Source organism: Scleropages formosus, chromosome 3 (assembly GCF_900964775.1).
Source record: "Scleropages formosus chromosome 3, fSclFor1.1, whole genome shotgun sequence".
Lineage (NCBI taxonomy): Eukaryota > Metazoa > Chordata > Actinopteri > Osteoglossiformes > Osteoglossidae > Scleropages > Scleropages formosus.
Window position 1 is genome coordinate 18,279,959 of NC_041808.1, and position 15,090 is coordinate 18,295,048.

General features: G+C 44.4%; 1 protein-coding gene across 1 annotated transcript in view; it reads left to right on the forward strand.

The window, feature by feature from the left end:
* Positions 1-14,696, forward strand: part of LOC108934905 (nuclear receptor subfamily 5 group A member 2-like) — a 39,336-nt gene extending 24,640 nt beyond the window's left edge. The window contains exon 7 of the mRNA XM_018753115.2: positions 13,036-14,696. Coding sequence (XP_018608631.1) covers positions 13,036-13,283 — 248 coding nt within the window. The 3' untranslated portion in view covers positions 13,284-14,696. The remainder of the gene's footprint in view (positions 1-13,035) is intronic.
* Positions 14,697-15,090: the final 394 nt, after the last annotated feature.

Sequence of the window (15,090 nt, forward strand, 5' to 3'; positions counted from 1 at the left end):
AAATAAGCGATGGAGGGATCCTTGTCCACAGGACACAGTCTGTTTTGCAGTGTTCTTCTTTGACCCTTGTAAAACTGGTGGAAATCTGCCAACTGTGAAACCTCCCCTTATCTGAAGACAGATATGTATTGTCTTCTAGTAGGATACACTCCGTTCCCTAGTAGCTATGTAAACAAAAGAGCAGGACCTAGCGAATAGGTTCCCTTAGCATGCCAACCTGTAAACTGACAAGAGTAATGTCTGTGTTCGGCATTTTTAGTGGGATTTTTCGAATTTATTTCTAGGAGAAAAATCTTACATAATTGCTAGAGGCTGTACACACCCTGCAGGCGAAAATACACACCTGAGCAGCATGTATAGCCTCCAGCCATTCCTAGGCCTTGGCTACTACAGAGAAAAATACCCATTTATGAGCTAGCCATTGGTAACTAGTGCAATGTCTCTGTTAACGTTTCCGTTCAGCAAGTTAAATGAGGAGCCGACTAATCATGAAACAACGCACAAAAAAGTTCTCTGTACTTGCCAAATATGTAAAGTGTCAGCGTACTGTATGCAGGATCACTGTGCTAGACCGTTTCACTGATGTTATGACCACCTTCATTGAATCTGTCTGGATATGCGGGAGCTTCTTACATATGGTATTCACAAATGCATAATAAATACAGTAACTCTGCTTGTGGAACTTTATAGATGACAAAGAGTCTAATGATAAGGGGGCACGGTGGTGCAGTGGGTTGGACCGGGTCCTGCTCTCCTGTGGGTCTGGGGTTCGAGTCCCGCTTGGGGTGCCTTGCGACGGACTGGCGTCCCGTCCTGGGTGTGTCCCCTCCCCCTCCACCCTTGCGCCCTGTGTTACCGGGTAGGCTCCGGTTCCCCGCAACCCCATATGGGACAAGCGGTTCAGACAATGTGTCTATGTGAGTCTAAAGATTAGGGATGAAGGTAAAAAAAGAAAAAAAATACATCTGTAAAAACTCACAGGAGGGAGCATCATTGATTTTTTGATGGTAAAGCTCATAATCATCTTATACCTCAGATCTTCCAACTTTATTCATTCCTCAGTGTATATAGGCCATTTTAAATTAAATCAGACCTGGTCAGTGATTTGTTACTTCCAAACACTGAATGGTAAAGACAAGTGTCAATTGGAAGGGGGTTGGCACTGCCAAGTGAATCCACAAATTAAATGTGGTGATTCTAATCATAGGCACAGGATAGAATCTGCATTCTGTCATCAGACCAGTTTCATAGAAGTTTCATAGCAGTAAATTGTACTTGGTGTCACTATTCTGGAGTGCGTGTTGTTTACTATGTGCCTTTTTGTAGGATAACAAAAAAATTCAAGCATTGCTCACATATTGTCATGAATGTAAGAATAGTGAGTTTCTGTTGGTATGGCATGAGCATTTCTTGTGTGTGTGTGTGTGAGCGTAGGCACGTGTACACATGCCTGTCTGTCACTGGGAGAAATGGATCAACATACAGTCTGAGGAACTTGCTGTGACCCCAGATCCGAGGTCAAACCCTGTCATTTGCAATTCTACGTCAAGGAGTGCCGTCAGGATTTGTTAGCCTAAAGTTAGTAAAAGAAATGCAGGCCTGTTTTGTAAATGCTCTCCACAGAGAGGGTTTGAGGGCATAGCATTAAATAGCTGTGTAAAACAGAGAGCCATGTGGGCCATTTCCAGCTCTCATTCATATGTGCACTTTGTCTTCTTGGCTGGGACTGAATCCTTTGCTGAAACTATCATTTACTGTATCTGTACAACAAGCTCTTGCTTTAATATTTCACAGTAGGTGTATGTGCGATACTGTATTGTGAGTACTTTGTCTCTTTTGTGCAGCTGGACAATGAAAATGTTTCCCCAACTCTAAACAGGACTGTGCTTCTCTCTTCACACCACATGAAGTCTTGGGGACGAATGAACTTCAGGTCAACACCCCTGAGTCAACACGTTTGACACAAAGTGTGATTAGCCTTAATTGTGTTTAACTTGCCGTGTTCGCTGTGACCTGAGAATTCCCACACGAGTGCCTCGCCCCTACAATCCTATAAAGCAACACACTGAAAACACTGGGATTGCTTTTAGGGGCTGTTTTTCCTGCAATCCAAAATGACATAATTAAGGAGACACGCTTTGTGTCATGTCATTGCCCGCTGCACTTGTCAAGCTCTTGCAATCTTTTTGTGTTCAGGGTGATGGCAGTCCGTATGCAGACACATTCAAAGCAAATATTCATTTCTTGAAAAGGTGATAATTCAATTTCAATTCAATTCATCACTGATGAATAAGCTATAACCGTTCAGTACCGATGCCTCTAAGATCCGATTGTTGAATAATGGAGCATAAAGTTGCAGCTGTTTCTTTATTAAGTGCGGTACAAACGACGCAGGGTTTTTCGGTGAGCAAAGCAGTTGCAGTGTTGTTCAGTGTGTTATCTAGAAGTTCCGAGTTTCGGGAATTTGAACCAGGGCAGTCTAGTAAGATGTACGCCTGGAAAAAGGAAGCACAGTCAAAATCATATCAAGTGTAGCTTGTTTAAACATACTACCTCTTAATGAGCCCTTCAGTGCATTTATTCCTCTCTAATAACTATAAAAATATAGTAATATTTTGAATATTTTCTGTTTTTCTTATGCGATTCTATGGTTTCGTGTTTTATAAAACGTTTCAATATGTGTCTGATGCAATACTCATCACCATTTGTAATTCTCCCATAACAAAGTCCAGTGTGATTTCTGATACGCTTAATAAATGACCACATCATATAATATAGTTGTATGTCAGAGTATATTGTACAATATTATAATCAAATATTATCATATAATGAAAAATAATCTCGAGAGAGACACTAAAGAAGACCGAGTTTAGTGGTAAAAAGATTTATTTTCAGTTGTCCAAAATCGTAAGCAGTTTGGTGACCTTCACAGCAAGTCTTCAGAAAGCTTCACTTCAACGAGGCTCTTTCAAATGGCTCTCAGGGTGTATCAAGCTTTAAAAGATCCAGATCTCCAGACCATGCCAGGCCCTTATGATTAAAAAGAAAACTCAGCATTTTACTTTTGACTTCAATCCCATTGGAATTTCTTCTGGAAATTTGAAACAAATTCCACCTTCATTCCCTGCAGGGTTTCACAGCGCAATGTTTGAACTCTCAACATTTTAAACACAGATTTAAAAATGTTGTACGCCTTTTATTATTTTTTGTGTTAATTTATTTTTCTATTTATTTATTTATTTTAGGCTTTTTGGACAAATGTGAACGAGAGCTTGAACGAGGAGTCCTTGCTGTTTCATGTGTGCAGTGATTTGCTTCATTAACGTATCCAGCTGTATTCTGTTAATGGCGGCAGTGAGCATGAAGATATGAGGTTGGCCATACCCAGCCACTTAAGTCAACCTTCGTCTGTAATTAAGTGCTTTTCTTACAATGCGAGTAATTCCCGACAGTCTCTTCCACACGTCTCGTGCCTTCAAGAGACCGAAGCTCAAGGCTTTTTAAAATGCTTGCCAAGGGATCTCTATGTTCTCGCTACCACTGGTTGCCTTCTTTCCACTCCTGTTACTGGAGCTCATGCATCATGTTTCTGCATCCCTCAAAGATCAGTTAGGATTATGCTAATAAACATTATTTATACTGTTGCATGGTCACACTGTAAGGTTATTGATTTATTTGATGCTGCTGTCTGGTTTTAATACTGTGTTTCTTAAGGTGTGGTTCTCAAGCAGTGGCTCTGTGGGGTGACATGGAATTGCGATGACATTGGGGTGAGGTCGCTGAAGGGACATTTTCGGAAGCCAACATTTCTGCTGAAAAATAGTGCTAAGGATGCGGTTACTCTTATTTGTATCTGTGAGCTAGAGCCTGTGATTTAGGACACAACGTGCTATGGACATTAGCCGTAATGTCCTCAGCCCTTATTACATGATGTCAGTTCCTTATATAACACAAGAAAAGCAGAGGGGCACTTGCAGTTACCGTCACATCAATTCGCAGGGATGGACTCCGTGATTTAGTACCGCGTGTTGCGTGTTTCCTCCATCCCTGCCACCTATTAGGAGCCATACTTTGGTCTTGCTATTGATGTCCCAACAATAACGGTTACAGGCAGCTACAGAAAATCAATGCTCAGCATTTATTGTTAAGTGAGTACTGCCAGCATGCAGGTACTTAGCCGCCCAAGGACGTGCACACCATGTTTTTGACGTATCGGTAAACCTCTCAGTGATACTCTGACTTGTATTAGTTCTTTGAGGAGGAATTTGTTGTTGTGGTTGTTGTTTATAAGTAGTAACCGGGCATTGTTTGACAGCTATAAATATTATGAGGAATGAAACACACACACACACACATTTTCAGAACCACTTGTCCCATACGGGGTCACAGGGAACCGGAGCCTACCCGGTAATACAGGGCGTAAGGCCGGAGGGGGAGGGGGACACACCCAGGACAGGACGCCAGTCCGCCGCAAGGCACCCCAAGCGGGACTCAAACCCCAGACCCACCGGAGAGCAGGACTGTGGTCCAACCCACTGCGCCACCGCGCCACCGCGCCCCCCTGAGGAATGAAACATTAACATACAATGTATATGCTGAGATTTGTGTCCTGCCGGTGATTACCAATACATAGTCATGATACTGCAGTTTGGTGAACAAAAAATGAAGCCTTTTTGTTACATTTACTCCTCGTAAAAGGCATGGGGCAACATATACTGCTATACGTTGAAACCGTGCATCTATTCCCCAGACTGTCCGTTGTCCCATGCATCTGAAGTATAAGCAGCTCACTTTGGTCAGAGCTGCACTGGAGTAATTTCACACGTGGGTTTAATATATGTGTCCATGTGGCATATTCAGTACATGTAGTCTATTAACCCCCTTTCTCATGCCAAAGTTTGGATGTGCAGCAGACAAACTGATGTTCCTAGTTGGCCGCAGGCCTGTTATGACCAGGTTTCAGTTCCGAGCTGATGCACACCTTTACTTGTAGAAGCTTGACATTCTCAGGTCAGAGAAGATACACCTGTTAAGGGGCGCGCACCACTTGTAACACACACTAGAAAAAGTGCTGTTGGCATCAGGCCTCCAGGCCCACGGACGGCCGAGACAGAAAGAAGAACAGCTGCTGTCGAGGTTTCCATTGATCAGTCTGCCACCTGCCTTATTTAAACGCTGCACACAAACACAGGTAAGGGCTTGTGCAACCCATAAAAGTCCTTTCATTTCACTATCGATCCTGAAGACAAATTCCTGCGGTGCGGCATCCATAAAACTGTCCCTTTGCACAAGAGGACATAGAGAAAGGAGCCAGCCTGGAAGCCTGTGCATTAAAATCGCATAAATACGTGCATGTCTCTGAATGCGATTAGAGAGATCTCCAAAGTCGAGGGAAAGTTGGTCTCTTTCCGAAGCTTTAGAGAACGATGCGTGAAGAGATAAATCAACTCTGCGCGACTACAGAGGGATCCAAAGAACTCCATCTGAATGAATTGAACGTTTCTGATTTTTACACACACTCACACACACTTACATTAATTGCCTGCTCTTCTCAGGGTGACAGTGGTCTAGAGCCTGTTCAAGAATGACTGGCTGCTAGGTTCTAGGCTAAACTAGAGAAGGGATACACCCCGAGCAGGATGCCAGGACACCGTGCCAATCCATCGCAGGGTAACCACACTCAGACAACTTAGCATCACCAATTCACCTGAAAGTCGTGTCTTTGGAAGGTGGGGGGAAATCCTTACAAATCTGGGAAGGATGTGCAAACTTCATACAGACTGAGCCGGATTGAAACCTATGAACAAACAGCTCAGGCACTGTGAGGCAGCAGTGTTACCCCCTGTGCCACCGTGCCACCCCTCTTCTGATTTTCCTGTGTGAAAATGACTTATATCACTGTAAAATGAGCACGGTGACGTGGTCTGCTTTTCCTGGAAGTAACATGGTGCGATTGAAAGACGGCAGTCACGAGTCGCAACTGTGGCCCGTTGGTCTTATTTCGGCAGGTTCCTTGCTCATTGTGATCACGCAGGCCATACGGAGAAAAGGGCGTTGAAACCGGAGACTCGCGTTTCAGAACGCCGATCCTTAACAATCCGACAGGTGCGCTGGCCTTCCCTCTCATTCCTCTCCGTACGGGCACAAGTGAGGATTATTTAAAGCAACAGCATTCGCCAATGCCAAGGCGCTCTGTTGGAAGTGCGTGTCATCGCTCATTGTCTTGAGTTACTGTAACCCAAACCTGCGGCTGTGGCCGCGGTAAAAGGGTGGGCTAAGTGTGCACTTTCCAGTTTGCTTGCTCGTGGAATAAACAGACCCTGTAATCTTGTGTAATCTTTTGCCTCCAGAAGACTCGCCTCCTTAAACTGTAATAAACTATCTCCAACTGAGATGGACCTTGTATGAATTTGAAGGAATTATGCTAATTGTCTTTGTTTAGTGGCTATCTTACGTTTATTCGCTTAGAGGAGACTTTTCCACAAAGCAACAAACAGTGATTATTATTAACGAGCACTCTTGCCCAAAGGTGACTTAAAATTCTAGATGCATTGCTTTCAACCCAAGTAATGATTCGCCCTTTTGTATAGCAGGGCAATGTAACACGCTCACTACGGGAAATTTGGAATCACCTGAAAGAGTTCTGAACTGTGGCACTAAACCCAGACGAACGCGCAAACTGCACACCACTCCATGCCACCGCAGATCGACATCCACTCAAGTGGACTGTGAGACACCAGTGCTATCCGCTGTGCCGCCATGCTGCCTTCATTCTGACACTTTTCAGCTGTAGCAACATTGACTGTTACATGCCCTGTCATTGTAGTACAAATGGTTTGGTATCGACCAAATACAGAAAGAGAAATGTAGCACTACACATACGGAGTCATGTTGGGAGGTGGTGCTGTTGCAGAGTGATCATTGTACCAGATACTTGGCAGATGCGCAATGATTCCCATGCCGTGAGAAAATTGCCATCGTGGAACATTAATCGAGAATAGGTACAATCTGGACCATGTTTGCTTGCGGTGAGTTGAAGTACTCCCTTTTTACCGTTCCTACTTCGTAAGTTGGTCACCTGCCGAAATTCAAGGACCACGGATGACTCAGAAACCTGTAGAGGTGGCAGGGTGGGGCTCGGTGGGGGGACATCATAGATTAAATGCAAATGAGAGCTTCAAGGGTGCACTCGTGTGTCACATAATCCCAGGGCTAGCCCTGCAGTGAAATGTAAATTACCCCTTACTGTTTAGTCAGCACTACTCTGTTCGTCGTCAAACACACAGGAAAAAAATAAAATCAACTCAGAGGTGTGCTCGAAAGAAAAAAATTACACTATGGATTAACTGTCATTCACATATAAAATATACATCCCTAGGCACTCTGTTGAATTATTAATTGAAATTTGCCAAAAAAAGAAAGGGAAAAAAATATTGATGGAAGTTTGGCTTTAATGACCTCATTATGGGAGATTTTTTTTGTGTGCGTGTGCTGCGGATAGGAGTCCTGTAGCTCCAGGATTTCACAGCAAGAGGGGATGTTTGACCCCCAAATGATTTTCTGTCATTTCATCATAAACAAGACTGTCGACATGCCCCCCACACTCAAACCCATCAAGCAGTTTGCGGAAGAAAACTCCTCTGAATGCAAACCAGGATTGCTCTCAGGCAAATGCTTGTGAGGGCCAGGAGACAGAAGAAGAGACTGTCATTTGTTCTTCCCCTTTCTTTACCTTGAAAGAAGCATCAACGCATTTCCTGAAATGCATGTCGGCTTCTTTTATAGAGAGGTTTATAAAATCTGCCATATTTATACATGAATTATTAACGACCTGTGTCATTTTCAAGGGCAAAAAACCATAAATGTTTGCTTGCCTTTGAAATGTTTTGTGTTACATTTAAGATATGCATGCTGTCTTACAACGTTTTAAAATATATTATATTATATGTTTGCCCCACTGAAAAATAGCTATCTTGTTGTAATGGGATGTTAATGCTGTGCAAATTTTCTGTTTGAGATTTTACCAAGATCGGAAGAAAGTTGAATTTTGAGAAGGTCAGCGAAGCGTTTTATCGTATTTTGGCAGCACCAGTAGTGGCGCAGTCAAAACTCTGCTGAATGCAAGATCCTTAGGGGCAAAGCTCTTGAGAGGTATTTTTAATCTGCTTGAAGAAGGATGTAGGTACCTGTGTCTGTGCCATGGTGTGAGATACATTTTTATTTTCCTTCTTCAGCTCGTTGTACAGCACGAGACATCTGATGTGAGACAGTCAGTTCAGATTCATATGTGGGCACTGAGGACGAGGAAGCGTGGCACAAGTTGTGCGGAGAAATTCCGACCCTGTCGGACTGGGCCGCTTCGCTGGTGAACAGGTGAACCAGTAAAACCCACGGGTGTGCTGAGACATCGGATAAAAGAGTCATTTGCGATGCGAGAGAGAATACAACAGGATGTTCACTCAGTTCCGTTTTCATTTCTCTGCATCATGTCTATGGACACATTTTATTATCAGTTGTCATAGTATCCATTGGGGTTTCAGAAAAACATGTTTATTTTTAATAAACTAACATAGCAATGCGAAGACTGTGGGCAGAAAAAGACAAGCTTGTGTATTGAAAAGGAAGGGTTTTGCAGTTGCTCAGGATGGTACAGTGGGTCTGTCTATTCAAGGCTTCTGGGCCTTAATAACAATGGTGTCCACAACAAAAAAATAAATATATGTAAATATATTTTCCCACCTTTGGAAGGAGTAGAGTGCCTCTCAGCTAGCATTTGTAACAAGCAGGCTTTGTCTGAGCCTCCCTTGTCAATTTCATCAGACCCAGGGTACTTCTCCCCATCGTTCGGGCTGCTGAGCAAGCGGCGGTGTCCTCGGGCAACTGGGCCTCTTCCACTACCTGCTTAGCACAAACAACCAGAGCTTAAATTTGACTTAATATATCCCCAGCTGGATACACATCTTTGTAATTCCCCACCGTGGCAGCTGGGCATTCTGCCCATCGGTCCACGCTGGCTGGGTGAGCAAATGGAGCCTCGGCGCTGCTCCGGCACCGTTCGGTTCGACCTGGTGCGACCTGTCCCGTACAGTTCGCCCGAATTTCATCATGCACCGCAGCAATGCCTTGACACTCTAATTGCAGGGGTCTTCTTCCCTCATGGTCCTCAAGAGCTGCACAGTGAGCAGCTTTTTTCCGCTCCCTCTGCAACATCTAATGACAGGGTTTAATCTCGCTACATTTTATGTAATTGAACCAATCTTTGGAAATGCGCAGCCGCTGCAACGCTCCGGGAGCAAGAGCACAGCAAGTGTTAAGTAGCGACGGGATCCATCGATCACGTGTAAAATCCAGATCGAGTTGCGAATGATCGGGTGCCAAAGTGCCTGCCTTTCGGTGAACTTCATATGCAGTTTAGCTTCCCGTCATTTTGTGTTCAGACGGCACGCTGCCTCTTATGTATTTGTGTCAAGACGCTATTCATCAGTAATCGGCACCTACATGTACCATCCGCTGGTTTCGTACACGAAAATGAGAATTCGGAGAGAACCTACCAGGAGATAGCTGAGATTAGAAGTCAAACAGCTCCAGGGAAGAAAGCACACACACACACACACACACATTTTCAGAACCACTTGGCCCATATGGGGTCGCGGGGAACCGGAGCCTACCCGGTGACACAGGGCGCAAGGGGACACACCCAGGACGGGATGCCAGTCCATCGCAGGGCACCCCAAGCGGGACTTGAACCCCAGACCCACTGGAGAGGAGGACCCGGTCCAACCCACTGCGCCACTGCGCCACCGCGCCCCCCGACGGGAAGAAAGCACTAACCCATAAATCATTTCTAACGTAAAGCTCCCTTGCAACTCGTTCAGCTCCAAGACAAACGAACGTCGTCAATGAGGTAATAATAAGGAGTCAAATGGGCGCTGTGAACATACCGTTGTGGATTTCTCAGCAGCCTTCCTGTGAAGTTGAACCCTTTATTATGCTTCATTACTCTCATATACAGACTTTAGAAGCTACAAGCGGGTCTCCAGGAGATAAATGAATAAGCCAAGAGCAAACAACACACACTGATAACCACGCGATGTATGGCCGTAAAGCGCTGCGTTTGTATTTAGACAGCGCTCTTTTTGTTTTCCACGTAAAGCCATTTTACTCGCCTGGTGACTAAACCAGGCAAACATTCCTGCGGGTTTCAACCCACGCAGGGGTCGTGGTGGGATGAGAGGTGCTGTTAGGGACCTGCTGGACGTTGCCCCGTAAACACTCTGTTTGTAGAGTACTTCGGGGGCATTCTGATTACATCATTCCCTCAGCATTCCGTCCTCATCTCTGCAGGTTTTTATGGGTGCAGTAAACACTTTGGACAATGTCCTGTCTAAAATTTATATTGGCCCTCGCCAACCGATTGCACCTGTTGCTGGTGAGGAGAAGAAAGAGAGCGGTTCCCGGAGCAGGTGATTACACCGCATCATAAAGCTTCCCGGTTGTTGAGCAGCTAGAAGGGTGCCGTTACACACCTCTGACCACAAACAGTGATCCGCTCCTTCGAAACCCTCTGGCAATCTTCGCACATTCCACACGGACACTATACGGTGGCGCGTTCTTCGCAACATCTGAGCGTATCACACGGACCGTCAAACGCATCGTTCCGTTCCTCAGCCTCGTGTTTAAAAGGCCCGTCGCCTCTCGTCGGAAGGGTGTCTGCGGGCTACCTTAGAACAAAAGGCCTTATAGCAGAGATTTCAGTCATTACGTGATAACATTATTATGAATTCAGTGTATTTATTTTCTGCTAGGTCCCAAGACTAAATATGAATAAAACTGTAACATAATAAACACTGTGAACACATATATAATTACATATTTTTTTCAGTAAAACACAAAAATTGCATTTTCAAATTTATGTCAGCGGGTTGACCCATTTATTATTTATTTATGTATTCATCCATAATGAATTGATTTATCACATGTTTCATTAACCTGCTGCATTTTTTTCTTTTTTCACTTAAACAGATAAAACCTCGAGGCATCCGCACCACCTCTTGGTTTTGTAATGCATGCATTTATTGATGTATTTACAAACTGCGCTCCATATGAAAGGCACAGACATCTAAATTATAAAACAACATATTCAAGGAAACATAAGGTAGCAGGAGGGGATGGAAGTACTAGAGGGACAGGCGGGCCTCTGCCTTTTCATTGAAATGGGAGGATTGAAAAGAAAATATATATATCGTTCCTAATTAAAGTGGAAAAGCATTATGGGTATTGATTTTTTATGTGGACGAATGGGGTCGTCTAGTGTGATTGTTACTCAAATGAACAATATACTCCACAAGACCTCAGGGTTTAGAGTGGAGCGTCGACGAAGAAATTCGCATCCCCCCCCCCACCCCCCGAGTATTGACTGAGAGGCTGTTTCATGTAAAAGTTGATAATTAGTCCCTGAGTGTATAGTGTGGAGAAAGAGGATGAGAGATGCTGCCTACCGTGCTCAGCTCAGCTACAGCCACACTCTTGCTGTGTAGTGATGCCGGAGATACGTTCACTAGAGCTAAGTTTCCTTATTAGTCAGAAAATAATTGCAATGCTGAGATTGGAAAACATTGCCAGCATTTTATTTCACAGTTAACAGGATGGCAAGCAGGAAGTGCGATTATGTTTTTCTCTGTCTGTTTTTCTGATACGGTATTAATATAGTTACCTCTTACATTAAGTTATTTTGCATTATTTCACGCCTGAAAAAGTATTAATAAACATTTCCTGAGAATTACTATGGCTCTAATCGTATTCCAGATTGCAGCTACGATACAGCTGGAGCATAGTTTTGGTGTAATTTCCGTGTTTTGAATTTTATGGGCTATGTAACCGTAGCACTGTGATTCTGTAGCACTCTTTCACGCACTGTGCACCACATCACGTATCCATTGTTTCCGGCAAATAGTTTAGATGAAATTATGGGTCAACGCTAAAATGCTGTTGACTCTATACTTACATACTAAGCGCTTCGCCGTCATTTTCCTCAGTCCGTGAGTTCGGTGGTGGATTGGGGCGCTCCTGTTTCAGTCTCCCGGCTCCTGAAGGGAACACCGGAGAGCTGTGTCCGTGACCGTGCTGGGGAGGGTGCGGGAACGGCAATGCGGGACGAGTTCGAGAGACTATCCTGGGCTGCAGGGGACTCTGAAGTGCTCGACATTTGCTTTTGTTTTGCAGGCCTCATTAGTAAACAGCATGTTTTCTGTTCCCAGGCAAGGCGGTAGTGGGCCGGATTATTTTAGCAGGCAACGGAGTGTGCAGCTGGTTCATTAATGCAGCCCGACTGGCTCTGAATTCAGCAGAATCATTTGGGTGTGCTGGGGAAGGGGGCATGGGTATTAAACAGCGACAGGGACTCTGTCAGCTTCCATTACCCTGAACTAAACAGGGCTTCCCCAAGCCACATCCATGCTGGAGTCAAAAGAATTCATTAAAGATGCTGCGTGCGGCATGCGCTGCACCGTATTAAACATGGGACCCCACCAGGGATTCATTAACAAGCCATATATCACCCTGTAAGCGATATACATTTATTTATTTCTCAGAGTACACAGTCTCCCTCCGCAGAGCACTCCTCCGTCCCTCATCGTAATTGGTCAAAGGCTGTACAGTATTGAAGATGTACGCCATGAAGTGTTTTATTTGACGTGTATCATTTGACATTCGGATAGAAAATACCTTTTCATAAAATAACTAAGAAGTCATTACTCGTACGATAAAAAAATAACGTTGCTGTAGCCTAAATGGCCGTTTCGTTATACGTAAACTGCCAAGTGAGCCTTTCGCATTCAAAAAAGCTGTGGTTTTTCAGGATTTTTTAAAAAAATTATTATTACTGTTTCAGCGTAAAGCGCATACGAACGGCTGTGTCCAACACGTGAACGTCAGATGAGACACCGGAAAAGGGTGACAGATGGATTCGGTAGGCGGCAGCTCGTGGGCCCGTTCCAGTGACTGAGCACTAAATGATCTCTCTGTCTCTGCACGCAGACGTAAAGAACCTGGAGAACTTCCACCTGGTGGAGAGTGTCCAGGAGCAGGTGAACGCAGCGCTTCTGGACTACACCATGTGCAGCTACCCCCAGCAGACGGACAGGTTCGGGCAGCTGCTGTTGCGGCTGCCGGAGGTGCGAGCCATCAGCTTGCAGGCCGAGGAGTACCTGTACTACAAGCACCTGAACGGGGCGGTGCCCTGCAACAACCTGCTTATAGAGATGCTGCACGCCAAGCGTGCCTGAGATCTCCAGCTTCATCTCCGTCTCCAGCTCCAACCCGCACGAAACCCTCTAGAGGACACGCGCCTTGTCCTCATCTCTAAAGGAGACGCTGCAGAAGTTGGGTTCTACGACCGCAGCCACCTTGATATTTTCCGAGAGGTGCGACGACCAGATACGTGTAAACCTCGGACCTGTTCAAAAGAAAAAGACTTCACAGACATGAGCAAAACCATGACCTCATGAACAAACATATTAGACACTCTTTTTTAAATTGTCATCAAAGTGATATAAACAGACCGAGGAGAAAAAAACTGAGGAACAAGCAGGCCAGGCAAACTGTGCACTTGGTAAACATTGTGGCGGGCGTACGTCGTCCATTCATGGTCTTTGTCGTAAAGGAGGCCAGCGATGTATTTATTTGACTGAAATTGTAAACGTTGGTACTGTAAACGAGAGGTTTTTCTGCAGACCGTCCATGCTGCTGGAGGCTCCCTCATTGCCCGTGGTCTCTGATCAACGCACGAGTGTTTGGAGGACACGGGAGAACGAAGGCACCGCGGCCTACGCTGTGAGGTGTCACAGGTGTCTTACCCGTATTTCACCTAGCCGAGGCTTATTCATTGCAGCCCACTGCCAAAAAATAAAAATGTACAAAAACATTTCACAGGGGCAGTAATTTCCTTCTCTCTGCCATTCTGAGCTTCTGCTGTGGAAAGAAAAAATTTCCCTGGTTCTCTATGCTGTATCTCATGATAGTAAGACAAACCGATAGTGGGAGCTGGAATGTTGAGACTTTGTTAAATAGAATTATGGTTGTATATAAGTGATACGCAGAAAATTTGCTCAATAAAAAGTCAAACAAAATTAGTTTCTCTTCCTATTCTTTCTGCCGTGAGAAACCAAACAAGGTAAGAACTCAGAGGAAGAGAGGAGGAATTCTGCCTGTGTCCACACTAGACCAAAGCCTGATGCCCGATGTATGTAGTTGAACGAAAACATCACACACATCATCAGTGTTACGCTTCTCTGATGACAGCTATTTGAATCTTGCCTTATATCACTTTTATGCTAGCTAACTGCAGTCGTGAAGCTAAAATTAAAATGTATGGGATATGATATGTGAAGTAATAACATAAAATTCAAAACACGTAGGTCCTGTACAGCGGTTACGTTGGAAGCGTCCATCAGTCTGTCCAACCGTGGCATCGAAAGACGTACACCGAATAAATCGCTGCAGTAACCATTGTTACACTTCAAAAACGGCATCTTGTTCTTCTCGTTATGTTCCTATTTAACATCCCCAGGAAGAAATTCTTGTCTCTGATATTCCCTGTATGTACAACACTGCAGGCGGACCTCGCTACACCCAGCGTGCGGTCGCTTTCGCTCGGACTCCCTGCTTCCCTTCGTCCGGTGTGCGTTTATTCTTTTCACCCGTGCTTGCTCGTGTCGTGAGACGCTAAAATCAAGAGGGATATCCCTAGTTTAAACAGATCATTTGACTGTTGACCTTAAAGTCACATTTTCTGGTTTTTATTTCATGTTTCAGACTATCGTTTTTCTTTAACTATTTATGTTTGTTGTTTCTAGTGTCCACTGTACATCAGTGGTTAGCTCAGAAGTTAAGATAATTTATTTGCTTCCTGGTTTCAGCTTTGTGTATGTTATTGTACTGAGTGTCAAAGCCAAATATATTTGTTACTGTTGCTAGCATGTTTAAAAACTAGTGTTGAAATGCAGTTCAGGGACAAAATTATGATCTTTTAAACAATAACAGTACATTTCATTAAACGTTTATGAAGCTCACAGCTGTAAATTTAAAAGAAAA